This window comes from Buteo buteo, chromosome 22, assembly GCF_964188355.1.
Source record: "Buteo buteo chromosome 22, bButBut1.hap1.1, whole genome shotgun sequence".
NCBI classification, from domain to species: domain Eukaryota; kingdom Metazoa; phylum Chordata; class Aves; order Accipitriformes; family Accipitridae; genus Buteo; species Buteo buteo.
The window spans coordinates 590219-615700 of NC_134192.1; the positions used below are offsets into that span (position 1 = coordinate 590219).

The 25482-nt window shown below is 61.7% G+C and overlaps 3 protein-coding genes across 7 annotated transcripts in view; 2 read left to right on the forward strand and 1 right to left on the reverse strand.

Moving 5' to 3' along the window:
- The window catches only part of NHSL2 (NHS like 2), a 34473-nt gene extending 20523 nt beyond the window's left edge, over positions 1-13950 (forward strand). For 3 of the 5 annotated variants that reach the window (XM_075053820.1, XM_075053823.1, XM_075053819.1), the window contains exons 2-8: positions 6403-6555; positions 7410-7546; positions 7701-7905; positions 8929-9060; positions 10377-12584; positions 12690-12822; positions 13243-13950. In XM_075053820.1, the coding sequence (XP_074909921.1) occupies positions 6403-6555; positions 7410-7546; positions 7701-7905; positions 8929-9060; positions 10377-12584; positions 12690-12822; positions 13243-13555 (3281 nt within the window). In that variant the 3' untranslated portion in view covers positions 13556-13950. Of the gene's footprint in view, positions 1-1991; positions 2153-6402; positions 6556-7409; positions 7547-7700; positions 7906-8928; positions 9061-10376; positions 12585-12689; positions 12823-13242 lie in introns of those variants that run through there. The other 2 variants (XM_075053822.1, XM_075053821.1) reach the window with 2 other exon arrangements.
- Positions 13951-17126: 3176 nt separating this feature from the next.
- Positions 17127-18351, forward strand: PIN4 (peptidylprolyl cis/trans isomerase, NIMA-interacting 4). The gene is made up of 4 exons (XM_075053909.1): positions 17127-17211; positions 17307-17380; positions 17519-17638; positions 18179-18351. Exons 1-4 carry the CDS (start codon positions 17172-17174, stop codon positions 18335-18337), a joined length of 393 nt encoding a protein of 130 aa, XP_074910010.1. The 5' UTR covers positions 17127-17171; the 3' UTR covers positions 18338-18351.
- A 2455-nt stretch (positions 18352-20806) lies between these two features.
- On the reverse strand, positions 20807-25140 carry ERCC6L (ERCC excision repair 6 like, spindle assembly checkpoint helicase). Its single transcript, XM_075054244.1, has 2 exons — positions 25100-25140; positions 20807-24934 (listed from the first exon to the last, which is right to left on the reverse strand). Exons 1-2 carry the CDS (start codon positions 25138-25140, stop codon positions 21097-21099), a joined length of 3879 nt encoding a protein of 1292 aa, XP_074910345.1. The 3' UTR covers positions 20807-21096.
- Between the last annotated feature and the right edge of the window lie 342 nt (positions 25141-25482).

Here is a 25482-nt window from a genome sequence, read left to right on the forward strand (position 1 = left end):
TTGGGAGCCACGGCGGGGCTGGGAGAAGGGCTCCGAGGGGTCTGATCCTGCCGCCCGTGGCTGATGGCGTGCTGCAGGGACCTGGGTCCGGCCAGGCTCTGGGGTGGCGAAGGCAGGGTGATGAGAGCACCCACGGCCAAGCCCAGAGCAGCCCCCACCAGTACCGGGGCTGCTGCTCCGTCCTCGGGAGCGGTGGCTCTCGGCCCCTTGGCAGGGAGCGGCGTGAGTTCATCTTGGCCGGCTGCGGTACCGGGCCAAGCCCCGCTGCGAGCGCGGCCGCAGGCAGTTCCCATCCCCGCAGCAAAGGCGGATGGCACGCCGGGGCTCCTCCTGCGCCGGGCTCGCCGGCCAAGTCCTCCCCGCAGCACAAGCACCTCCTCTGCCTGCCAGAACTCCCGGCTCGCGTTGCCGGAGCCAAACGTACCCAGCGTGGCTTTTCACCGGCGGCCCCCACCTGCCGCCCAGGCTGAAGGGCAGCCACCGAGGCAGCGGTGCTGCAGCTGGCGGGGGCTGTGACCAGCCGGCGCCAGCTGTTCCCCTGTCTCCCTGCTCCCACCGCAGCTGGGCACCCCACCGCAGGAGGCTCCCGTGGCCTGCCTGTGTGGGGTCGTGGCTGACACCATCCGTGGGGAGCACACGCGTCCCCTCTGGTCCTGCCCTACGCAAGGCACGAGGCGAAGGTGATGGATCACGGGAACTGGCTGGAGAAGGAGGGCTTTTATCTGTTTTACGGGGTCTCATCACAGGGCCGGGCAGGCAGAGCGCCCTAGCACACTGTTAACCCTTGAGCCCTACTGATGTACAGTGACATTATTGACTGTTTTGCTGCTAGTGGTTTTAATGGAAACCTCTCGCATAATCCACCCTTCTCCCACGAGCTGAGTGACCCTCACAGCTGCCAAACCCACCACCCCTGCCAGCAACTTCTGCAGTGCTGTTATCTCCTGTCAGTACAAAAATCAGCTGATTGCATGTTAAACCGGGAGAGCGAGAAGAGCCAAGAGCCTCTGGCAGATTCAGTGTAGCAGGGTGGTGTTATATTCTTCAACACCCCACAGTCCTGTTGGGCACCTGCACAGGAGCAGGCAGACATGCTGTGCAGGGCAACGTCGGAGTCCTGGCGTGGGCACCCCCCTAAAAAGCTTCCAGCCCCTCTGGCCTCAACCACCAGCAGGTCAAATGTCTGTAAGGATGGCTCTGCCTCGCTGAGGGCTCCGAGCTATGCCTGCAAGACGGCAGGAATCCAGACCCTGGGGAGGGTCCGGATTTGGGCAGGGCACAGTATGTCAGCCATCCCAACAAGGGCTCATCTTGGGCACGCTCCAGCACGCGTGCGGCGAGCGCTTGCGGCAAGGTGGGCAGGTCGGCCGGTGAGCGACGCTCCCTCGTGGCATCGGGCGTGTGGGTGTTCAGTGGGGTGTCGCTTTGGGACGTCGTTCAGACCTGGGTGGGCATCCGGCCCCGGAGCTGCCATACACACGGATGCCGCTCCGCATCCCGGCAGGACAGCTGGACCGGCGGGTCCGAGTTCAGTGGGGGGTGAGCTTGGGACAGGAGGTGCTTTCTGCGGCCGCTGCCAGCTCCCGCTGTTTGCTCTTTTCTCTTCCTCTCCTCTCGTCGCAGAGCAGCGTGCGCTTTGGCTCTGTACCACAGGGAATGTCATCAAGCCGCACGCGCCGGGAGCGAGCAGTCGCGGTGCCGGCGGTGGGCCGGGGCGCTTGCTCGAAGCCGGTGGCATATGTTGCCGGCACTGCGGCGCATCGGCTCCTGCCGGCGGGGTTTGGGTTGCTGTCGGAATCAGTCTCGGCCTCCAAGTTCGCAGTCCTCATCCTCCGGTGTGCTAGGACTGGCGGCGGCGGCTGGCTTGCCGCTGTGCCGATACCCGTTGCCATGGCTGCTCTGCTAATGGTGCATCGCCTGCTGCTGCCGTTACATCACTCCTGTGGTACCTCTGCATCAGCAGCGAGGGGCCGAGCAGCACCGACTGCATTGCCGGCGCTTCCCGCTCACTTGGAGCGAGCTTGAGAAGGAAAAGTTTGGCGGCAAGCTTGAGCAAGAGGCATCGTCTCATGGGATCTTCGGCCTGAACTGAAACAACTCCTGATGGCTCTGTCGAATATCTCCCTGTGGATTCGGGATGCCTGGGCAGTAGGTAAATAGGGATGCTGGCGTGGAGCGGGGGTGACTTGGGGAGATGCTGGTGGAGGGCACGTATTCTGTGCTCTGCGGTTGGGGATCCTGCAAGGATGCTTTTCTCCCAGGAGAGAGTGAAGCTCAGCGCCCCTTGGAGCAAGCTCCCCTGGACTTCAGCCCCGGTCCTTATACCCCCACAGTGGCCACAGCATCCCAAGCCTGAACACTCGCCCGCGCTCAGTAAGACTCTGCAAGCTGTTAGAGAGGTAGCAGTGCCCGCTGCGGCTGATGGTGCTGGCTCAGACCCTCCCAGGTGCCATGGCCCTGCCTGCCAGCGCTGCCCCTGCTTCCAGCCCCAGGGCGAGGAGCAGAGCTCGCTGCCGCCAGCCTGCAGCTCTGAGAGGGGACAGACCCCCTGGGAGACACGGGGACACGTGGGGAGCAGCCTCCGGCAGCCCTGGCCTCCAGCCGCCTGTCGGTAACACCTCTGCCCATGCCCGCGCCTGTCTGCGGACAGAGCTGGGGCTGCTGCCTGCTCCCCTCCGCAAACCCTGGGGCAGGGAGGGGGGACTGACGCCAGCAGGGAGCTGGGCCCAGCTGCGTGCGGGGTGAGCCTCTCCACCAGCCGTGCCTCAGTTTCCCCCCAGCAGCGAGGCTGGCCAGGCTCAGGTCAAGAGTGCTGGGGATGCGTGGGATGGAGCCGGCCGTCTGGCTCTGCTCTCCCACGACACCCTTCGCCTCCCGCAGGCATTTGCCACAGGGTGAGGGCCCCCTCAGAGGCATTTTGTATTTCGAGCCTGTCACCGATAAGCTTGGCAGGAGGGTCACCGCCAAGGGCAGCAGGCTCTGCTCCGGCTGCACCGTTCCCACCATCCACCGTGTCCTCCCGCCAAGCATTCCGTCTCGGCTGGGTCATCCTGAGCCCCACGGATGTGGGTGGCAGCCGTGGCTTGCACGGACATCCCAAACCCGCTCTCGCAGCGAGCCTGCGCCAGGCTGCTTCCGAATACAGCCCGGCCCTCGGGAGCCCTGGCAGCAGTGCCGCTTTATCAGCCCCCGCCACGAGCAGGGCTGCTGGCTCCTCGCACTGCATCTCAGAGCCACCGCGTGATGCTGGGCCGTGAGCGGCTGCCGGAGCTGCGCCCAAAAAACCCTCTGAATGACTGCTCCCAAGCAGCAAAAGCCAAAACATCAGGGTGTTACACTCACTCTTGCACGTAGGGTAGCGCAAGCAGGGTGCAGCCCCTCGGGGCACAGGTTTGGGGTGCCTGGGCTGCCGAAGGGATGCTTGGCTCGTCCGCCCCTTCCCACCCCTTCTCCTCCTCAGCTGCTGCTTCTGCCGGGAGGATGAAACCAGCCCCACCAGCGCCTCGGCAATGCCCGCGCCGCTGCCTGCGTCGGCTCAGGACAGCGCCAGCTCGCTCGCGTTCCCAAAGGAGCGCGTCTCTGTGAAGGGTGGAAAGCCCCGTAGGGCAGGGACCCCCTCAGCCGCCCCGCACTGCCTTTTCCTCAGTTGCCCAACCGTGGCTGGCCACGCTGCCCTTTCTTCCCTGCCTGCAGTGTGTGTGGGCAGGGCAGGGTGCTGGGCCCCCCCTCCCCAGCTGCCTGGGCACGCTTCCGCTTCGCCCCAGGGCGGCCCCGGGTTTCGGTGCTGCGGTTTGCCCGCGTGGTCGGAGCCCACAGGGTGGGTGCCGGGGGGTGCCCCGGCAGCGGGGCCGAGGCCACGGAGGTAAGCTCCCGTACTGCGGCTCCGGGGAGGGCAGCGGGGGGCTTCCACCCCCAGCAGGATGCTGGCACCGGGAGGCTCGGGGAGGTGGGGGGGCAGGGGGGTGGGGGGGGGGCTGTGCTTTGGGGGTGTCCCCGAGTCCTGGGGGGACACCGAGTAGCTGCTGTGTGTGGGGGTGGTACGTGTGGGCAGCAGGCAGGGAGTATTGGCACCCACCGAGCCAAAGAGGGGTGCAGCAAGGTGGGGTGTGGAGCCCACCCTTGGGGTGCGCTCGGAAATGGAGGGGGTGGCAGCGGAGCCCACCTCGCCAAAGAGAGCGGGTTGGGGGGCTGGGGTCTACAGAGGTGAATGTGTGGTCCCTGGCCCCCCAGCTCCCTTCCTGTGGCCCTGGAGGTCAGGTTTTTGGGGAGATACCCCGACCGTGCCCGGGCTCCCATCCCCAGGGGACGACTGGGCACATGGGGTGAGCCAGAGGCCAGGGCATGGGGCTCCTTCTGCCAGGACCCCCCCCAGCCCCTCTGGGTATCGTCACCTGGCAGGCACCAAACTGGGAGGCGAGAGGAGGAAAAGCCACGTCCCTGCGTGAGAAAAGGGGGCTGCCTTCACCCGCAGCAGGGAAAACTTTGTCGCCAGCTGCACAGCCCTGCCCTCTGGCACGGGGCTCTGCAGCCGGGCGAAGCCTCAGCGTGGTTCACACGCACACACGCCCCGACACTTCTTGGTTGATATGGAAACGAGTCAAATTATTTAAAGGAGAAAGGGAAAAAAAAAAAAAGGGGGGGGGGGGGAAAAGCCTGATGTTAAGGCATGTCGTTATGGTAACACAAATTATAAAAGTAACTAGGCTAGGGACGTGGCACCTTGCTTTCGGGTGCTGGGCGTTGTGCAGGCTCTGCCGCTCGATCAGCCGGCGCTGGGGGGAAGGGTGGGCAGGATGGCACCCACAGGCAGGATGGCACCCGTGGGCAGGACTGCACCTGCGGGCAGCAGGGGTGATGCTCGGGATGCAGTGCCAGGTGAGCCGGGGCACGGCTGACCGAACGCCGCAGGAGGAGGGGGACATGGCACATGCAGGGGTGCTGGGGAGCCCGGCCCCATTTTGGGACCATTACCCTTCACCCAGGCAAGCAGGATTGCCGTCGCTGTCTTGGCTGGGGTCTGGCATGAAGCGGGGTGCCGCGGCCAGAGGCGGCTGTGTTTTGGCAGCTGGGGCGGTGGTGTGCTCGCTGGGGACGGGCAACCCGTGGCCCCGCATGCTGCAGGTGGCAGAGGGGAAGTGTTTGTCACGCTGGTAATAGGAGCGCCTTGACCGATGGGGATGGGGACGGGCACGCAGGCAGAGCCTGCCTGCAGTCCCAGCGCCATTGGAAAGCCCTCAGCCCTCGGCACCCCGTGCTTGCCGCTCTTCACTGCAAAATGTGAGTCAAACTTGGGATGTGCATCCCCCTGGCCAGGCGGATGAAGCGGTGCTGGCTGCTGAGCGGGTGCATCCCAGCTACCAGACGGGGTGAAAGGATGTCAGGCCCTGGTCCCCAGGGGTGACACCCAGCCCAGTGAGTGACGCTGGGCACAGGACCTCGCGCAGCGCCTGGTGTCAACAGTGGCCATCCCTCTGCCCACGCCAGGGGCAGCTAGAGAAGAATTATCCCCAGGGATGACACCCTAGTCATCCACGAGCCCCGTGTTTAAAGCTCACAAACCCACTCTTTGCCTCCACTGCCTGGTTTGGGGCTTGGATGCTCTCAACCGGCAGCGTGCTGGCAGCGGCACTCCCTTGGCTTCGGTGCAAAACCGCGCTGGGTAGGAAACCCACATCCGCTCGGGGCCAGCGCTGCTCCGGAGCGGAGGTGCCGGGGCTGCAGGGGTTCCCATGGCAAAGCCTGTTTGCCGGAGCCCCGCTTCAGCTCCCAGCACGCCCAGCTCCCTGGCGAGCCCAAATCCTTCTCCTGAGGACTTTTCCACCTGTATGGGTGTTTCAGAGGGTCTGGGCGAGTGCCTGGCCCATCCCTGCAGAAGTTTCCTTCCCAGGAGACCTTTGCGGGGCATCCACCGCCAGGGCAGGGTGCGTTAACCTGGCCAAGCAGGCTGAAACCAGTGTGATGAAAGGCACCATGTCCCCATCCCTCCCTCCTTTTCAGTTGCAACTTCTGCTCTTCTCCAGCCAGGAGGTTGCTTCACCGGAGCATGGGGCGTTTCCTGCACCCAGGAGCAGCCGGGCAGTCACCCGGGGCAACAGGGCTTGCTTCCTTCCCCAATTTCACCCTGTTCCCTTCCTGGCTTGTTCTGGCAGCCCGCGGGGACGGTGTCCAGCCCCTGGAGCAGCAGCGGTGCCGGCGATGGGGTCTGGTCCCACCCGGCAGCAGCCTGCCTGGGTGGCTTTGCCAGGGTGGGACGCAGCCACATCCCAGTCCCTGCATTCCTGGAGAGACCTAAGACAGGATGAGCGTGCTGTGCCGGTGTGGCGGCAGCCGGCAGCCCGCGGCAGCCCTTGCAGGGAAGCTGCCCGCCTGCCTCCCTCTCACTCTGTTCCCTTCCACTCGCAGCCACCTCTAACCTGGACCTCGAGAGCAAGAAAGCTGCCCACACCAAGCTGTCATGGCAGCAGCCGGTGAACGTCTTTCTGGCAGCCGGGCGCCCGCCGGGCATGGAGCAGCTGCACCAGGAGGCCCAGCTCAACCTCCAGAGCTTGCTGCAAGGTAGCGGGGCAAGAGGGGCCGGCGGCGGGATGCGTGAGGGTAGCAGGGATGGGTGCCGCCTTGGGTACACGACCGCCATGCAAACAGCGAGGTCATCTCCCACGTGCACGTGTGCGAGCCGCTCCTCAGACCTCGCCAAGCTGCAGAAGTTGGGTCCCGGGGAGGGGGGTCCCAGTCTCTAGCAGCCCCCCTCTGATCTCTGCTCCCAAGTCACTGCTGCCAGCGGCAAAGGAACTGGGGCCAAGACCAGCCGCCGGGGCGCCCGCCAGTCCCACCGCGGCGCAGTTCTGCCCACGAGGGCCTTGGGGACCCGGCCGCCGATCTGTCTAACCAGATCAGTGTGGCCGTTGATTTTGTTTCCTTCCAATTTCTTAACCAAGCTGTCACGCGGCCTCAGCTCAGATGCTTTGCAGGCATCGATTAGATCAGCAGCCCAGCCTTCCCCCGGCTTGTAATCTCATTAAGTCAGCCTGAGCAGACCTGCTTTCCGCCAGGCCATAACGACCAGCATTAATTAGCTCAACAATTACAGGATGGGGAGACACTGAGTTCCCTCCTGCCTGTCCCCGGCGGGGCTCTGCTTCCCCGTGGGACCCACTGCCTCCCCAGGCAGACCCCTGGGAGGAGCGGGGTGGGCTGCTGGGGTCTCAGCGCTGCCTCAACTCCCCCCCCAGTCCTGGCATTCTGACTTGGGGTCTCCCTTCCCCACCTCCTGAGCTGCCTGTGTTGAGCAGGGACGGCAACCCAGCCCGGGGACAGCCGCCCATGCCTTTGTGTCGCTCTTGCCCCGGGAGCAAAGCTTTCACCCCCAGCCGGCGGCTGGAACAGGGTCCCAGGCGCCGTTTCTCTTGCAGAGGAGTATGAGGAGCAGTACGCCGAGAGCAGGGTCACCGGGCAGACCTTCCGTGCCGCCAGTCACCTGCCCCCCGACACCCCCCCCGAGCCGTCTCCCCGACCCCCGCCTGCCAAACGCCTTGAGTTCGTGCTTATGGTGAGTGCCGGGGCGGCAGGGCAGGGCGGCACAGCCCCAGCATCGCCCGGAGGAGAGGGGTTGGTGCAGCCGCTCAGGCAGCAGGGCTGGGGCAGGGGGGCATTTGTGTCCCACCTTTGCCCCTTCAGTGGGTTACGTGCCTTTCGCCCCACAGCCCCCGAGCCGGCGAGCAACCGAAGAGGAGATCGCCAGCACGACCCCCCTTGGTGCTCGGCCACCCGACGCCTCCCTGAGCCTCCCCACCAGCCCGGACAAGCAGCCAGCCTGGACCAGGGCCTTCCCCCTGCCCACCGTGGAGGAGAAGCAGTGGCACCAGTCCTGCTCCATCCAAACCAACATCGTCCCCATCAATGTCTCGGGTAGGGCAGCAACCCCATGGCGCGGCGGGGGGGAGAGGTGCGAGAGGCAGCCCCGGTGCTGAGCCGGCACCCGAGGGGAGGATGCGGGGTGCGGGCAAAGATGTGCCCCAGCATCTGACTGCGGCGGGGTGCGGGACGGTGGGAAGGGGGGCTGGGGTTGTGAGCCTGTGTCCCTGCGGGCCAGGCCGGCACCGGGGGCAGAGCAGGGGACAGCAGGGCCACGCTGGCATCTGTCATTCCAGCCATCTCTCCTGTCATCCACAACTTTGTGCGTCGGATCCACCGGCGATGCCGCCATCCAGTCTCTTGTTTCTGCTGTGCTGCCCAGCCAGCCGGTTCTGTTGTCACCTTGGCTCTCGCCACGTTCCCAGCCTGTCTCACCTGTCTGTCCGTCTGTCCGTCCATCCTCTTGGGGCTGCAGCTCCCAGCAGCATGGTCCTGCCCAGTCTTTGCAGACTCAAGTGCCAAGCTCTGCCCCCAGGTGGGAGCCTGGGGCCAATGGCTGAGCAAGGTGCACCTTCCGAAGGCCAAAGATGTCTTTGCACTCTTTCCCTCCATGTGATGGCTCTTCACTCCTTCTCCCTCTCACCCAGGGAGACACGTGCCATGACCACATTGGTCCCTCTCACTGCGCTCTGTTTCTCACGTCCATGTCCCCAGTGTGGCTCAGCACCACTGGTCCCATTAATGACAAAGACCAGCGGTGCAGGGTCCGGCCTCACCAACACAGACCAGAGCCTGTCACACAAAGCAGGGCCGGTCTCCACAGCTTTCCATGCATCCCATCTCCATCTGCAGCACCCCCATCTTCCCACCGGCCGGCAGCACCCGCCGTGCCTCCATCTCCCCCGCGGATCACCCCGCACGGCTCACCACCCTCCTGCCATCCCAGGCTCCTGCCTGCAGTCACCATCCCAGGCCGGGGGACACCCAGGGCACAGGCGGTGGTGGAGGGGGGCCGAGCCCCCACCCCGGCAGCCCCTCCCGGCACCGCTGCGTACAGCCTGTTTGTTTTGGCTACAGGGCAGCACTTTGCTAGGCACGCGAGTGCTCGTCACTCCCTGTTTAACACAGAGACCGCGATGAACCCCAAGTCCACCCTGCGGCGTAGACGGACCATTATCGGATTCCCTAACCTGTCCCTGCGAGACCAAGGTGACGGCAAGAACCGCGCAGCCGCTTCCGTGCCCCGGCAGCGCCTGGGCAGGGCTGGCACCGGCTGGAGCTGCCCTGATGGTGGGCAGAGCCACCCCGGGGGCTGGCAGCCAGCCCGGGCACAGATGAGCTCCCTGGGGATGCCCCGGCCTCGGGGAGGTAAAGGCCACCGTACTGGTCCTGCACCCTCACGGGGCACCGAGGTGCTGGGCACGCTGGTGATGCCGGGCTGGTCCTGGGGCTGGCGTGGCGTTGGGGACAGCCCCTTCACCCCAAATCGGGGTCCTGCACACTTAACGGGGCGGGAAGGCCACCGAAATCTCTCCTAGTGACGGGACTCACCTGGCCTCAGCTCCGGCAGCTCCTACCCCATGCCCGCCCTCCCCGGCTGCGGGCAGGCTCCGCACGGAGGGTGCCGGGGCTGCGGGGCACGCACCCAGCCTGGGTCTTTGCTGGGGCTGGTGAGCCGGCTCGCATGGCTGAGGGCGCCTGCAGCACTCCCAGCACGGCCACAGACTGGTGTTGGACCCTGTGGGGACAGCAGCCATCCCGGCTGGGGGGCCTTGTCGTGCCATCCTGTATGGGAGGTGTAGAGAAGGCTGAGCCAGCCTCTTCTCGGAAGCAGGTAGGGTCAGGAGGAAGAGAAGCCACGGTGCCAGCTGCCCCAGGGGGAATTGTCACTGGGTAGGAGGAAGGTTTTTCACCACGACGGTGGTCAAAGCTCCAAAAGGTTGTCACAGCTCCTCCCTTGGAGATGGTCAGACTTCAAGCCACTGCAGCTTTCATCTTCCTGGGTGTGCTCTGAGCGGGGTCCCCAGGTCCTTCCCCATCCAGGCTGTTCTGACATGAGGTGGCACCGTGAGCCATCGCATCCCCCCACGACCCAGGCGGCGATGCCTTGCTCTGCTCTTCCTGGTCCCCATCTGTGTCCCCACACAGGGCAGCATTGGGGCAGCGCTGTGGTAACTGTGGGGCCGATGTCCCCGTGGACAGAGACTCCCGCCGTGGCTGCTAAGTTGTCCGTGGCACATCCCAGCTAAGAGATCCCAAGCTGGAGGGTTAACACAGGCCATGGGCTGTCCCCAGCTGGGTTGCGGCCACACCAGTACAGGGGGTAGGACAGCATCTGGTAAGAGGGTGTCCCCTCCAGTCCGCGTGGGCACCTTTCATGCCTGGGCAGAGATGCAGCCCCAGAGATCGGCCGCGGGGTGGGACCAGTCCTGGCCCCACGGCACGCGGGGCAGGACCGTGCCGCCGACCCGCCGGCGGAGCGCGAAGCGGGACGATGCTCACCCGGAACGTCTCTCTCCTCGCAGGCAGTGCCAACGGCCCCACGTTCAACGCGCGCGTGCCCGTCGCCGAGTCCCTCTCCTGCAGCTTCGTGCCCGAGGCCGCGAGCGGGGGGAAGGCGCCCCAGGAGATCGGCCCCCGCCAGCCCCTCTCTGCCCCGCTGAGGAAGACTTTCAGCGACCTCGGGGCCCGCTGCTGCCAGCCGCCCGCCGCCGTGGACGGTGCGGCCACCCCCTCCGCCAGCGCCTGCAACGGGCCGCAGGGCACCCCCTTCCCCGCACCCTGGAGCACCCTGGGCTACGTGAGCCCCCCCAGCCCCGCCGCCAGCCAGGGCAAGGGGCCCGCCTGCACCTCGCCGGGCGGCTCCAGCCCCTCGCCCAGCCCGGGCTCGCCCGCCGCCGCCGCCTCCTTCTTCATTGCCATGGAGGAGCGCGTGGGCAGCAACGGGCCCGGCTCCTTCTCCGGCACGGTGCCTGAGTCCCCCCCCACCTCCGGGGGCGGCCAGAGGTGCGAGGGCCGAGAAGCCAAGGTGAACTTCTCGCCGGGAAGCCAAGACGAGCTGGAGCCGGCGGCCGAGCCGGCGCGGCTGGAGGTGGAGCGGGCAGGGTGCCGGTTCCGCGAGCGGTCGCTGTCGGTTCCCACCGACTCGGGCTCCCTCTGCTCCGTGGACATCGCGTACGCCGAGACCCGGCGGGGCAGCGCCAACTACGCCCTGGGCTACCCCAGCGCCAGCTCCGAGGGCAGCACCAGCACCGACAACGTCTCCCTGGGGCTGGAGCAGGAGGGCCAGCGGCGGCGGCGCTCCAAGAGCATCTCCCTCAAGAAGGCGAAGAAGAAGCCTTCGCCGCCCACGCGCAGCGTCTCTCTGATTAAAGAGGGGCAGGATGCTGCCCCGGGGCCCGGCTTGGCGCTGCCCAAGGATCAGCGACCCAAGAGCCTCTGCATCCCACCGGAGCCCCAGGGCCACCGGCTGGTGCACGCCGACCCCCAGGGGAGCGCGGGGAGGGAGCCCGACGGCACGGCCGCCCCCCACCAGTGGCACCTCTCGGACTGGAAGGCCGGCGATCCCTATCGGTCCCTCTCCAGCTCAAGCACGGCCACAGGGACCACGGCCATCGAGTGCGCCAAGGCACGGGGCAGCTCCGAGTCCCTCGCCTCCCCCTCCGTCTCCAGGGCCACGACGCCCTCCCAGCTCTCCGCCGAGGCAGACCTCAAGACCTCCTCCCCAGGCAGGCCCACGGGGCTGATGTCTCCATCCAGCGGGTACTCCAGCCAGTCAGAGACCCCGACCCCCACCGTCCCCACCTCCGCCATCCTCGGGCACTCCCCGCACCAGGTGCGGGTGAGGCCGCTGGTCCCCGAGAGGAAGTCCTCGCTGCCCCCCACGTCCCCCATGGAGAGGAGCCCCAAGTCCAGGCTGTCCTTCGACCTGCCGCTCACGCCACCCGCCCACCTCGACCTCTCGGGGCTGAAGATCTCCCTGAAGGGGAAGACGAAGGTCAGCCGGCACCACTCCGACTCCACCTTCGGCACCAAGCTGGCCCAGAAGACCAGCCCCATCACGCCCATCATGCCGGTGGTCACGCAGTCCGACCTGCGCTCCGTCCGCCTCCGCTCCATCAGCCGCTCGGAGCCGGAGGACAACGCCGACGGCCCGGAGCACGCCGACGAGCCGGCACGTGGTCCCTGCCCGGGGCCGGAGAGGAAGGTGAAGCCGCCCGTGGCAGAAAAGCCACCGCTGGCCAAGCGGCCCCCGAGCATCCTGCCCAAGCCCCCAGCTCTGCGGGAGGAGGGTCCGCTGTCCCCCACGTCCCCGCCGGGCGTTGCCACCAAGGAGAAGGGGCTTCCACAGGACGGCTTTGTGGTGCTGCGGAAAGGGGAGCTGAGGAGGGGTCCAGGAGAGCTCCCCTCGCCCCTGACCCCGGCAGGACCCCGGCGGCTCTCGCAGGGCAGCCTGGAGGATGAGCCGCGGCCAGAGCGGAGCGGTGCCGGCGAGGGGGAGCGGAGGAAGGCCAAGGTGCCGCCGCCGGTGCCCAAAAAACCCAGCGTGCTCTACCTGCCTCTTGCCCTGGCCCCAGCACAGCTGGGAGCCAGCATGGGGGACCAGCCGCTCACCCCCAGCCCCATCATCACGCTGGATGCCTACCCCACCTGCTACAACCCTGACGATGAGGACCCGCCATCCCCCAAGGCCCTGGGCACAGCACAAGCCAGCGACCCCGCCTCGGAGCAAGGTGAGGGTCTCCCCGCTCCTATGGTGGGTTTCACCCCAGGGACAGGGGGGTCCCCCCATGCCTGCGCAGGGCGATTCACAGCTGCCTCCTTCTCTCCGCCTGCAGGCAGCTCGGCGGAGGCCGGCACGGAGGAGAAGAGCTTCGCTAGCGACAAGACGGCTGACTCCATTGCGGAGGAGGACGACGACGTGTTCGTGACATCCCGCACCACGGAGGATCTCTTCACTGTGATCCACAGGTAGGGCTGGTGCGTGGCACTGGGTGGGAACAGCCCCTTGCCGCATCCTGCCATGGTCACAGGACCGGGCGCAGTGTCCCCCTGCATCATGACACCTTAAATTTTCCACACCGGGGCCGATGCTCACACCCGGGGACAACCCGGCTGTTGCTGCCTTAAGCGATTCAGAGTTTAGCGCCCCGAGTCTGCAGCCAGGCTGGGTCACCAGCTTGCAGGGGGGGTCCACTGCTCCATCAGACCTAGCTACCAGGAGAGCATTTGCCAGCAGCTAGGTGCATCACCTGCCGTGCACGGGCTGTCTTCTTGCCCCGGCGGAGCAGGCACAGCCACAACTGGGCAGGCTGTAGGACCTTGCCCCATCCAGAGCAGTGGCAGCTCCCACCCAGGGCTGCTCCCACCGCACGTCTCTTTGGTGCCTAGGTCGAAGAGGAAGGTCTTGGGGCGGAAAGAGCCTGGTGACACTTTTGGCAGCCGGCCCAACTCCCACTCACCTGTGAAGACTTCGGGCTCCCCAACCAGTGAGTCCCCGGTAGCAGCAGGCAGCACCGGGAAGTCTTCCAGCAGGAATGAAGACTTTAAAGCCCTGCTCCAGAAGAAGAGCAGCAAAACCAGCCCCGGTACCCGGCCATCTGCTGCTGAACTGCTCAAGACCACAAACCCGCTGGCTCGGAGGGTCATGACAGAGTTTGCCCCCGAGCTAGATGGTGCAAACAGCCCCAAAAGCCAGCCCTAACCGTGCGTGGTCCCTTCTGGCCATGAAGGGCTGGAGATGGCTGCAGAGGGAGTATCGCTGCGGAAGGGGTGCCCTGGCTGCCTGGGTGAGTCCATGTGTCCCGCTGGGGGTTTTCTTCTGCTTTTGTTTCTTCCTTGGAGAGCCACCGGCGGAGAGGCAGCGTTTGGAGCCCAAGGCCCTGTGCCTCTGGCGGAGCTGGGCCCTTTCCAGGAGGGAAGAGGCGGCATCGCTGCTGGGACCGTCCCTGGCTGAGCCGGCTCCCAGGACCGAAGGTGCCTGCTCGGGAAGCAGAGCGGGACTGCAGCCCCCGGCATTGCTCAGCACCCGCAGCAAAGCTAGCTTGAAACTGTTTGGTCACTTCGGCATGTGGTACTTTAAATGGCTTTTCTAATGCACAGTGGTGATGATGTTTTATTCTCTTTCATTTGACATTGTACCTTGAGTTTCCCAGGCAAAGATCCCAGGTTTGAGTTTGGCTGGATACACGGACATGTACTTTGGGAAGACGTAAAGGGGCTGGCTGGAATTGAGGGTGCTTTGGAAGAGCCACAAGCAGTTCCCCCTTGTCGTCCTGAGCATCCTCCCCGCCACATGGGGAACAGGCACCCCAGCGTCCGCAGCCAGTGCTGACAACCTCAAGCCAAAATCCAGCCCCTCGAAAGCCCCCAAAATGCTGCATTTCAGAGCTCCTCAGCTCTCGGTCCAAAAGCAAATCCCAGGGTTGCCTCCGCCGCCAGCCCCAGGGGAGCCTCGCCCCGCCGGCCGCACCACACGCGGAGCTCCGCCAGCCTCCCTGCTCCCCGCTGGCCTCCCTGCTCCCCGCCAGCCTCCCACCGTGAGCGGGTCCCGCACCAGGCTGTTGACTTCAGGTGACGCAGGGTGCGGGCGGCCCTGCCGCCGCGGGAAGGAAGGGCTACGGCAGGCCAGCGCTGCCCGGGGAAGCCCTTCCCCAGCTCTGCCTCTTGCATCGCACCGAAGTACCCTGCGACGGCATCGCCTGCAAACATCTGCCGCGCCAGCTCCCAGAGGTCCTAGGTTGCGACCGAGCTGTTGGCCAAACCCAGCCAGGCGCCACCTGAGCCACCTCCCAGGTGACTCCTGGGGTCCCTCCAGGTTACCCACCCCTCCGCCTGTGCCCGCTGGCCGCGGGGGAGCTGTGCGAGGCCAAGCAGGATGTGTGCCAGTGCCATTGGCAAAGCAGGGGCTGCACCCCGCCACTGTCCAGGGAGTGCTGTTGGCAGTGCCACCGTTCCCCTGGCTCACGCAGGTTCCCCAGCCAGCCAGACCACATTCGCCTGAGTGTCCCATGGGCCGGGACGCGCTGCCAAGGTATGCGGCAGACCCCGCGTGGTGTGTGCCCACCCACGAGGCTGCCCATGTGGGTGCTGCGAGGAAGTGGCACGTTCTGCGCCGCGGCACAGGGGGATGTGGTGCTGGCACGGCCGCATTGCCCAGCCCTGCCAAAAGGGTGGTTTGCACATCCCCGGCTGGGGTGCCAGCCCTTGCCCAGGGCACAATGTAAGGCACGGGGTGGGATTTGTCCCCCTTGCCCTCAGCTGCTTCTTCCTGGCTTGGCTCCAGCCTGGGAGCCTCAGCTGTCAGTGACAGGGGCTACGGTGAGGGGCAGTGGGGCAGGGACAGCCACTGGGGCAAGGGCAGAGCTTGGGAGGAGGGCAGGACTGAGAGGAAACGCCAGCCCCGGCGCAGAGAAAGAACGTGGCTGCATGGCTGTAGCAAAGGAGAAAGGGCCAGACTGTGGATGACAAAGAAACAGGGTGTTTAGGAAAACTTCCACTTTATTTCTTGATATATTTCTGCAAGCTCTGGCATGCCCTAGCCCTCCCATGCAGGGGGAGAGCGATGTGGCTGGGTCCAGGCAGCGGTGGGGAAAGGAAGGCACCACGGCAGCACTACAGCTGTCCCTCTGAGGGGCCAGAGCTGGTCTGGGGGGGTCTCTGCACCCCCCCCAGGAGCTCTGCACACAGCCTGGCCTGCCAGGGAGCACAGCCCTCTGCCAACACCTCCCCATCCACACACCTGTGCTGGATTTGACCCTAAAAGAGGCTCTGCTGTCCTTGCGGTTGGTTCCCCCTCCCCTCCCTCCTGTTACTTGCACATTGCTCCTTTCCCTCTCCCGGGGTTGCAGATTTAAGCCTGTAATTAAGATCCAGGCTGAGAAACTCAGGAAAAAAAAAAAAAAAAAGCTCTAACAAATTTCCATGCTTCATCTCCATCCCACGGCACCCAGCCCTCCCGCTGCTCCCAGGCCCGGCAGCAGGGTGCTGGCGTGGTAGGGATGGGGCCCTGGGGACGGGAGAGGGAAGCGCTGGGGACGGGTACATTTTGCACATGACTGCTCAGGAAACCAGTGGCGGTGGAGGCGGTGGCCGGCAATGGCAGCCAGCAAAGCGGGCTGGGGACAAGCATGGGGAGGGGACACCCCTGCAAAAACCCAGCACTCCTGGCAGCGAAAATGGTTGTCCGCTACCGGATAAGAAATGTCTGGGAGGCCCAGGGTGAATCCTGGCTGCTGAGCTGTGGGATGGAGATCCTTATTTCCCTGGCTGGAGGAATGGGCTCTTCCTGGCGAAGCTGGCCAGTTCGGGGCTGAGAGCTGGTCCCTGGCCGCTTGCTCCCTCCTCCCTCCGGCTGTGGATGCAGAACCCTTTCTGCAGCTGCTTCACTGTGGGAAAAGCAGCTCACAGTCCCTGGGGAGAGCCCAGCCGGCGGTGACAACCCCTGGTCCCACCACCCCTGGTCCCGCGGGGCAGGGGCCGGCCCGCCACGGTGCGTACTTCTGAATGTTGTACTTTTTAAATCTCGCCAGCTTGGTAAACTGCTCCCTGCTGACGGCTGCCTGTGCGTGCTGGTTCTTGGGGCTGCCGAGGGGGGCCGGAGCCCCGGGGAAGGGTGCTGGGTGGGAGGGACGGGCACCCCAACACCCCCCCGGGTGGCTCCAGGGGACGCTGGCAAGCGCGGGGCCCATGCAGCCCCATCCGCCGGGGCCTCTCGCAGCATCTGCCACGCACCCCCGTGTCCCCAGCAGCTCTGGGGGAGCGCAGGGACACCGCGGGGTGTCGGGGATAGCCCAGGGTGGGTGCCGGGGGTGGTGTGGGGGGCTGGGGACGGACTTGGGGTCCTGGGGTCAGGTGGGATGGGTGCTGGGGACAGCCAAGGGTGTCGGGGTCAGCCCGGGGTGCTGGGTGGGTGCCGGGGTCAGCCCGGGGTCCCGGGGGGGTGCTGGGGTCAGCCCGGGGTCCCGGGGACAGCTCCGGCTGGGTGCTGGGGTCAGCTCCGAGTGGGTGCCGGGGACAGCCCGGAGTGCCGGGGACAGCTCCGGGGGGGTGCCGGGGTCAGCCCGGGGTGCCGGGTGGGCGCAGGGCACAGCCGGGGCGGGTTGCTGGGACAGCCCGTGGCGGCCGCCGGGCCCAGGCCGCAGGAAGCCTCCGGTGACGGCCGGCGCTGGGGTCCCGGCGCGGGGTCCTGGCACGGCGGGGCGGGTCCGGGGTGACCGGCCGGGTGCCGGGCGGCGGGGCGGGGGCAGCGGCACGGACGGCCCCAGCCCGGCGCGCCGCGGGCAGCCCGGGGGCCTCGGCGCGACGCCGGCGGCGGCAAGATGGCTCCCAAAGGGAAAGGCGGCGGCAAGGCGGGCAAGGGTGAGCGGGGGCCGGCGGGGTCTGGGGCGGCCCGGCCCGGCCGGGCGCGGGTGGGAGGCGAGGGCCGGGCCGGTCTCAGGGCGCTGCGTTCACAGGCGGGGGCAGCGGCGGCGGCGGCAGCAGCGAGGGCAAAGCCCAGGGCCCGAAGGGAGGCGGCAGCGCCGTGAAGGTGAGCCCGGGGGGCGGCGGGGGCCGGGCAGGGTCCCGACGGGGGGTGTCGGTCTCCCCGCTCCTTCCCCGGCAGACGGGCAGCCAGCGGCCGGCCCGGCCCAGCTTGCTCCGGCCCCGCTTCGCTCTCCCCTCCCAGGTTCGGCACATCCTCTGTGAAAAGCAAGGCAAAGCCATGGAAGCCATGGAGAAGCTGAAGTCCGGCCAGCGGTTCAGCGAAGTCGCCTCGCAGTACAGCGAGGACAAAGCCAGGCAAGGGGTACGTGTGGGGGGTTGTTCTCAGGGGAGGGGACAGCGGCTTTTGGGGGAACCGGGTCTGTGGTGGTCACCCCCGCCTGCCTGAAGGAGACTGCTATTGGGAAGTCCTTCCCGGGAGCCTTCAAAAAGCTCCTTTCAATAGCTTCAAGCACAGTGTGCCCAGTGCAGGGGCAGGCAAATACTGGTCGGGTGCAGCCTTAACAGCCAGGCGAAGGCACAAGCAGGTGCCAGTAGCTCAGCCGTAAATCCTTTGCAGCAGGGCTGAGATACAGGAGCCCCACGCAGCAGCAGGCCAGTGCTCAGGGAGGGCAGAGCGTAAGCCTGCCGTGGCTTTAGCCAGCTGGCCCTTGCTGAGAGGCAGCCCTGCATGAGGAGCTCTTTGTCTGTGTGCTGTCCTCTCTGACAGCAGTGCACACTGCCAAGACAGATGCTGCCGGGACAGGCTTCTTGTCCCATGGCCACATCACCCACCCTCCTTGCTGGTGAGGCTGCTGTTGCAGTGAGATTCTCAAAGCTTAACCCTGATGGTTCTTTCTTCCAGGGAGACTTGGGCTGGATGACCAGAGGCTCCATGGTGGGACCTTTCCAGGAAGCAGCGTTTGCCTTGCCTGTGAGCAGCATGGACAAGCCAGTGTATACAGACCCTCCCGTAAAAACAAAGTTCGGGTATCACATCATCATGGTGGAAGGCAGAAAATAAAATGTGAATAATCATGACCTTGTTGACTGCTTGAATCCTGAAAGCTTCCCAGACACCCTGATCTCAGAGCAAGTCGGTCATAACTGGCAGCAGGCTTGGAGGCAGCTGGCTGTCCCTGCTGTCTTGGCAGGACACACAGATTACAGCTGGCAGAGAACAGGGCCCTGCATAGAGAGGTAAAGCGTTCCTTGGAAAAGGTGAACTAAGAGCTTTTCACAGTTGTTGAAATCTGCTCTGCCTGGCAGGCCAGCCTCTTGCCTTTCCCCTTGCAGAGACAATGACCTGTCCACCTGAATAAGGTGCTCAGGCTTTTATCTGCAAATGTAAATGATCCAGAAAGGGAAGGAGGGGTTCCCCAGGGCCTTGATCTTTATCCCCATCCTCACCAGTGAGGATGCAGACAGCTCCTATGCTACAGTTTCTGCTCCAGAGCTCAGACTTGGACTGGGAGGACAGTCCCTTTGGCAGAGGGTGGGTAACACTACAGCTAGAGCTAGAGGTCACTGCCCCAGGCAGGCGACTTGTTCTTGCAGTTACCCAGCAGAGGCGTGGGTCAGGCCAGGGCTGGAGGCACCCTGGCCGAGCAGGAGTAGGGAAGGGGAGTCAGGGGTAGAAGTCCTCCTGAATACCAAGGTGCCCATACCTCAAGCTACATGTTATCCATGGGAAGCTGGGGGAAAAAATTGTGTAACTCGGGCTTGAATGAGAGAAAAGCCACTAAATGCTCGCTTGTTGCTTCCTCCATTTGCCTACTGCTGGGTGTGCAGTACATGTCTCAAGCCTAGCAGGCTGGGCCTCATCCTTCTGGTAAAAATACCTGAAGGACAGCATGATTGATGTGACTAAGATAGCACATTACGTCTCCTACCTCTTGGACCTTAGCAATAAATATCTCAGTGCAGCGATCCCCTTCCTGCTGAAAGACAGCACTCAAACTAGGCACATCTCTAGCAACAGACACCAGCTTTGTTTGCAGGCAAGCATCGTGCAGCATCAGAGGGCTCAGAGATGAGGAGAAAACATCAAAGAGAACAAGAAGCCCTTCCCAAGATCAACATACAAGGAAGAGGTGAGACTGAAACCAGGGCAGGTCTTTCTCCTCCCTCCCTTTTTGGGTTGTTTGTTTTGTTAAGAGAATGGAAAGCTCAGAGAGGCCAACAAATGATTGCACAGCTCTAGTTCATTAATATTTTGTTATGAAAGACAGGCAGGCCTTTCTGCAGCATGAGAGCAGATGTGGCCTCATTTAAGGAATGCTCTATTAATAAACTGCTTGTTTCCAGGCTACCAGAGCTTTGTTCTACCTATTAGCAAAAGCCCATTGGCACATCTCCTGTACCAACAGGATCATTGTTTGTATTTGTAATGTCTCCTAGCACAAAGGATTCAAATTCAGCAGACCAGTTTCCTCTCCAAAAACTGCAAAACTCAGCAAGGTGTGAAAGCGTTCCATGCTATCACACTGTAACACAGAAGGCAAACTTGCTAGGCACTAAACATGCACCTGGCATGAGGAAGCATCAAAATTCACTGCCTTATTGTCATGAGGAAAGACTGTACAGAAGACAGTCATAGTGGTGAGCATACCCAAGCCAAGTTTATCAGTGTGGTGGCAGAGGGCAAGTCAGGTAAGCAGAGCATTGCTAGAAGCCAGAACAAGGTTCTTCTCATTTTAAGCTTGCATGGTTCTGAACTACAAACCCACTTCATAGCTTCATCGTGCCTACAGAACCAGTGGGAAATACTTAATCTACCACAGCTAAGCTGTATGTGGGAAGAGGGTTAGAGGACTTCCTTACCAGAGAAAAAGCAGCTCAAAACTTTAAACCCAGTATTTCCCCCTCCTGCTGCCTTGTGCAAGACCAGGCTTCAACTGTACTACTCAGAGGGAAATAAAGATGGGAGGGAGCAGAACAATGGCAACACCAAACAAGAGACTCCTTTGAAGTCCTTGACTCCTCCAGCAGTACCAAAAGGTTTGAGGTGTCCAGCACCTTGCAGCAGTCAAGGTCTAATTGCTATTCCAGTCCTTCTGCAATCCCGCCACTTACATACCCCTTCTACAGCAACCGCAGTCTGGCAGGGATTTGAGCAGAAGGGTTTCTGCAGTACCACATTCAATGTTAGACCTAGCACCAGGTAGATGGTGTGTTGGCGTCCAGTGCTTGGAGGATTTATAGCAGTAACCAACTTCTTTTTTTTCTCCTCCACAGCAAACACATTCTCAGACCAACTTAAAACCAGGTTGCAGTAGCTCTTTTCTCTCCTTTGCACCAGCAGCCGGCTCACCCAAATGGTGGGTGACATTGAGGCAGACAAATCGGCTTATTTCAAGTCAAGGAGGGAAGAACTACAGCAGCTTGAGTTTAGATTGTGAAGCTGCTGTGGAACCACACCCTCAGCATCCTCTCAGGAAAGAGGCAGTGACTGAAGGGCAGAAAGATGAAGCCAGGGCTGCAAGCTTGGAGAGGGTTTTAAATATAAAAGACAACTTTATTAAATAATTAGACAGTAGCATGAACTGTTTTCATCTTTGTGAACTGCGTCCACAGTGAAGTCCCTTCCCCAGCACCTGACAACTAGATTCTTAGACTGCTTCCTGATGCAGGAGGACATGCTGAATTTGTTCAGTCACCAAGAAGGTATATTGCAGCCATCAGTCTTTTTTTTTTTTTTTTTTTGAACTAGCTTAAAAGTGATGTAGTTCAGACAAACATTTAATGAGAAAAAATAAGACTGTACTTAAATGTATACAGATTTCATTTCTGGGCTAGTTGTCTATACAAGTTTAAAGTCATAAGCATAACTTCAGGATCTCCACTTTTTATGTCAAGAGCTTGCAGGAAACAGTTCAATGCCTCCTGCAGTTTTCCATCATCCTTAAGTTTCTTCCCACTGTCTACCAAGGTATTATAATTGCCTACAGTGGGAGAGGAACTCTGACGAGCCTCTTTTTCAGAGACACTTTCCTGGGTGAAATAATCTATCTGCTCACCTGACTGAAGCTCAGCATCACCAGTGGATTCCTCCTGAGATGACTCTGTCTCATCTGCTTCAGACTTCTCAGAGAGCATACAGTCTAGATGGAATGATTCTTCCGCTGTATCAAGCGTTTCTCCAGCAGGTTCTTCTTCAGGCTCAGCAGATTCCCCACTACACTCTTCAGCTTCTTCTTCCACAAGGTCATCTTTCTCCTCATTGCTGTCATCATCTTCTTCATCAGTGGTTCCCATGATTTCTCCAATATCCTCAACCTCATCTACCACCCTGTTGATGAGAGATCGTCTGGAAGCGTTAGACCTGTTACCACTGTTCGTGAGTTGAGGAGAAAAGATGGCTTTTGCTATACTTCTGTCACATTTAGGAGTGGATGCACTAATTCCTTCCAGAAATTGATGCAGAGGGCTGTTGAAGGGAGAGGGCCTTTTTTCAGACTGGTTTTCCTCCAAGATCATAATGGAATGGTCTTCATCCTCACTGCCTGAAACAATTCTGTTTAAGCATTTCTTTCTACCAAAAACAAAGGCACCGCTGCTTTCATCTGATGCATCACTCCCCTGCAGGGAGTTATTTGGCTCTTCTTCAGCTGCATGGCAGGGTTTTCTGCAGTTACTGTTCTCACTTAGCCAGGTTTTTGTTGGAGATTTTTTTGTTGGAGACTTACAAAAACTTTCTGCTTTTAGTTGGAAGCCCTCCTTTTCTGGGCGTTCCAGTGATCTTTCCCTGTTTGAGGCATCTTGCCATCCATCTTCAGACTCTTCCAAGACCAGATTGAAGTCAACTTGATCCTGGAGAGAAGGCACACACATATCCTCCAAGCTGCCTTCCAACACATGAGACTTCTGGAGCCCAGCATGGATTTCTGGTGTAACATTTGATAAGCTGGGCACTGCATCAGCCAAAGCTAACTCAGGAACGTCATTTGTATCTGTCCCCAAGGCAGCATGTGGGTCAAGTACCTGATCTGACATTTCTGCATCTCTTAAGCTATTGGGATCATCAGCCACACAAGAGTCATTAGAGGAATGCTGTCGTTGCCCAGACAGGCCATTCCCTGCCTCAGTCAAGCTGTCTGAATTTACATGGGAACACTGTTTGTGTTTGAGACTCTGACTCTCTTTATCAAGTGGATGAAGTCCAAGTGATGATGGTATAATGCTTGATTCAAGATTTTGCTCAGATTCTTGTATATTGGATTGTTTCCCTGTCTTGCTGGTATTAAGCAGCTCTGTATCCATTCTAGACACATCTTGTGCCAGCTTCTCTTCATCCAAGTCATCATGAGTCAGATTTGTCATTTTGGAGCTGACATTAAGAACCTGGACTTCCTTGTCCTCTGTAAGATCAATAACTTCGTCATTTTCATGTTTATCAGCTACTGGTGGCGACACAAAGCGATTTATGTTGTTCAACCCTGGAGACAACTTCTTTGGCTCGGAAACCAATTCTGGTGGTCTTTGCCACTTCTCTTCACAAGCATTTCTGATCCCCTCCATCCTCTGGTCTCTAAGCTGAGACTCTAACTGAACTAGCTCGTGGGCCTTCTGTACCCTCCGTTGAATGTACTGATGGGCTTCTTCACTCTCAACCTGCTCCTCATGAGCTATTTCCCTTGTATATATCAAGTCATGATCAGAAATGCCAAACATTTCCAGAGAGTGCAAATAAGCAATGTGTTCATCCAGCTGCAGGTCAGTCTTTCTTTGGGTAGCGTGCAAGGACTGCAGCTGGATCTGAGTTGCAGATGTTCGAGTATCTTCTAATGTGAAGAGCTCCCTCAGTTCCTGCTTGGAGAAATATCTAAACGGGTTCTTTTTGTCACCAGTAGTCTGTCTTATTAATGAATCCTTAAATACTTGTCGCCGGTATATTTTCTCTTCCACTGTACCGCAGGTAATCAGTCTATAAATTACTACGTTCTCTTTTTGCCCGATCCTATAAGCTCTGTCTACAGCCTGAGCATCTGTAGCTGGATTCCAGCTGGGATCAAAGATCACCACTCGGCTGGCTGCTGTTAAGGTTATACCAACGCCACCAACTTGAGTGGTGAGCAGGAAGATGGAGTAGTCCTTGTTACACTGAAAGGCGTTAATGCGCTTCTCCCGTTCTGTTAGGTGGGTTACCGTTCCATCAATACGCATGATCTTAAAATGTCTGCGAGACAAGACACGCTCTATGATATCCAGCATCTTCCTTGACTGTGAGAATACCAGGGTTCTGTGTCCCTCTTCTCGCAGTCTTTCTAGAAGCCCTATGAGGAACAGCATTTTCCCAGACTCCTGAATCAGAGTCTCATCAGAGAGATGATCTATTTTATTAGCGCATGAAAGCGTACCTGCTTCAGTCCCGTGATCCTGCTCAGAGTACTCCTGTTCTTCCAAGCCCAGCTGGATACATGCTCTTGCAGACAGAAGCCTGGGGTGGTCACACAGCTTCTTCAAGACAGTCAGCTCAGCCAGAGGCGATCGGGTTGTCATCAGCACTTCTTTCACGTGATCCAGAGAGAGGAAGCTCCTGTAGATTTCTTCCTGCACTGGTGCCAAGTACACCCACACAACAAAGTCATTTTTCCTAGTGAGAGATGGCATGACAGGAGCACTGTTCTCACTTGGATCCTCGGGAAGAGGAGCGTCTGGTTTGTCAGCACGATTGTTTTTGATGTCGTCTTTGGTTCTTCTGAGGAAATATGGCTTTATAATGGTCATTAGATTCTCAGATATCTTTAGCCCCAGTGCTTTCTCACCTAGAGTTGCATCCTTCTCCCTTGCCCTAGTAATAGGATTCTCATATTCCATTTTAAAAGTTTTGGCCGTTCCCAAGAGGGAGCCTTGGCATGCAAAGTCAAATAAGGACCACATTTCCCGCAGGTTGTTCTGCACTGGGGTGCCCGTGAGGAGGAGGCGATGCTTTGCAGGAATCGCATATACACACTTGGTCGTTTTGTTAGACGGGCACTTGATTTTATGTGCTTCGTCGAGAATGACGTAGTCCCAGACAAACTCTTGCTCGTAGCTGCTGGCAAGCTGCTTCCAGTTGTTAATGAGCATCTGGTAGCTCGTGATGACGATGCCGTTCTTCCTCTGGACCCTCTCCAGGTTCCTAGTGCGCTCCGTCTTGCTGGTGCCGTGGAACTCCTTGACGCGCAGGCCAGGGGTCCAGCGAGCAAACTCCGCCAGCCAGCTACTGACCAGGGTGGTGGGCATGATGAGCAGGACGTGGCGGATGAGCTCGGCGTCGAACATGCCCGAGAGGAAGGCGATGACCTGGATGGTCTTGCCCAGGCCCATGTCATCTGCCAGAATGCCGCCGGGCCTGCCCTCCCGGTGCAGGCGGTACAGGAAGGCGACGCCATCCCGCTGGTGCTGGAAGAGCTTCCCGTGCATCTCCCCGTAGATCAGCAGGCCGCTGCCGCACACATCCACGAAGCCTTCCTCCTCCTCCTCCTCCTGCTGCTCCGCCGCGGCCAGCGCCTCCTCCACCCGCTGCATGCGGCCCCGCAGCTTCTCGCTGGGACGGATGGCGGCCGCCAGCCGGAACAGCCGCAGCGCTTCCTCCAGCTCCCCGCTGCCCGCCGCCGCCTTCGCTCCGTTCACCAGCCTGTCAAAAGTCACCGTGGGCACCCACCGCACCGGCACTGCCCAAGGCCGGCCCGGCCCGCCCCGCTCCCCCCTCGGGGCTACCGACACCCGCTCCGCTCCGCTCCCCCAGCCCTCCCCGGCCCGTCCCCGTCCCGCTCGGCCCTCCGCCCGCCCCGCCGCTCACCCCCGGTACCGCTCCTCCTCCGCCAGCCCCAGGCCCGCCATGGCGCCCGCGCTCCCGCTGCCGCCCCGCGCTTCAAACATCGACTCCTTCCCGTCCTGCACCGCGCCGCCCTGGGCTGGGGTTACGCAAATGAGGGGGGCCCGCAGCCAATCCGCGCCGGGGAAGGGCGGGGCCGCGCCGCTGCCGGTGGCCGCCCCGCTCTGCCCGTGCTTTTTCCTGGGGGCGGGGACACGAGGGACCGCCGCCCGTCCCGTGTCCCCGTGTGTCCCCCCCGCCACGTGCGGGGCACCTGGTGGGCCCGCAGTCGTCGTCCCCCGCCCCGTGCTGCACCCCTGTTCCCCGGAGCCCCGCCTCCCCCGGCACGGCCCCGCCCCGGGCACGCC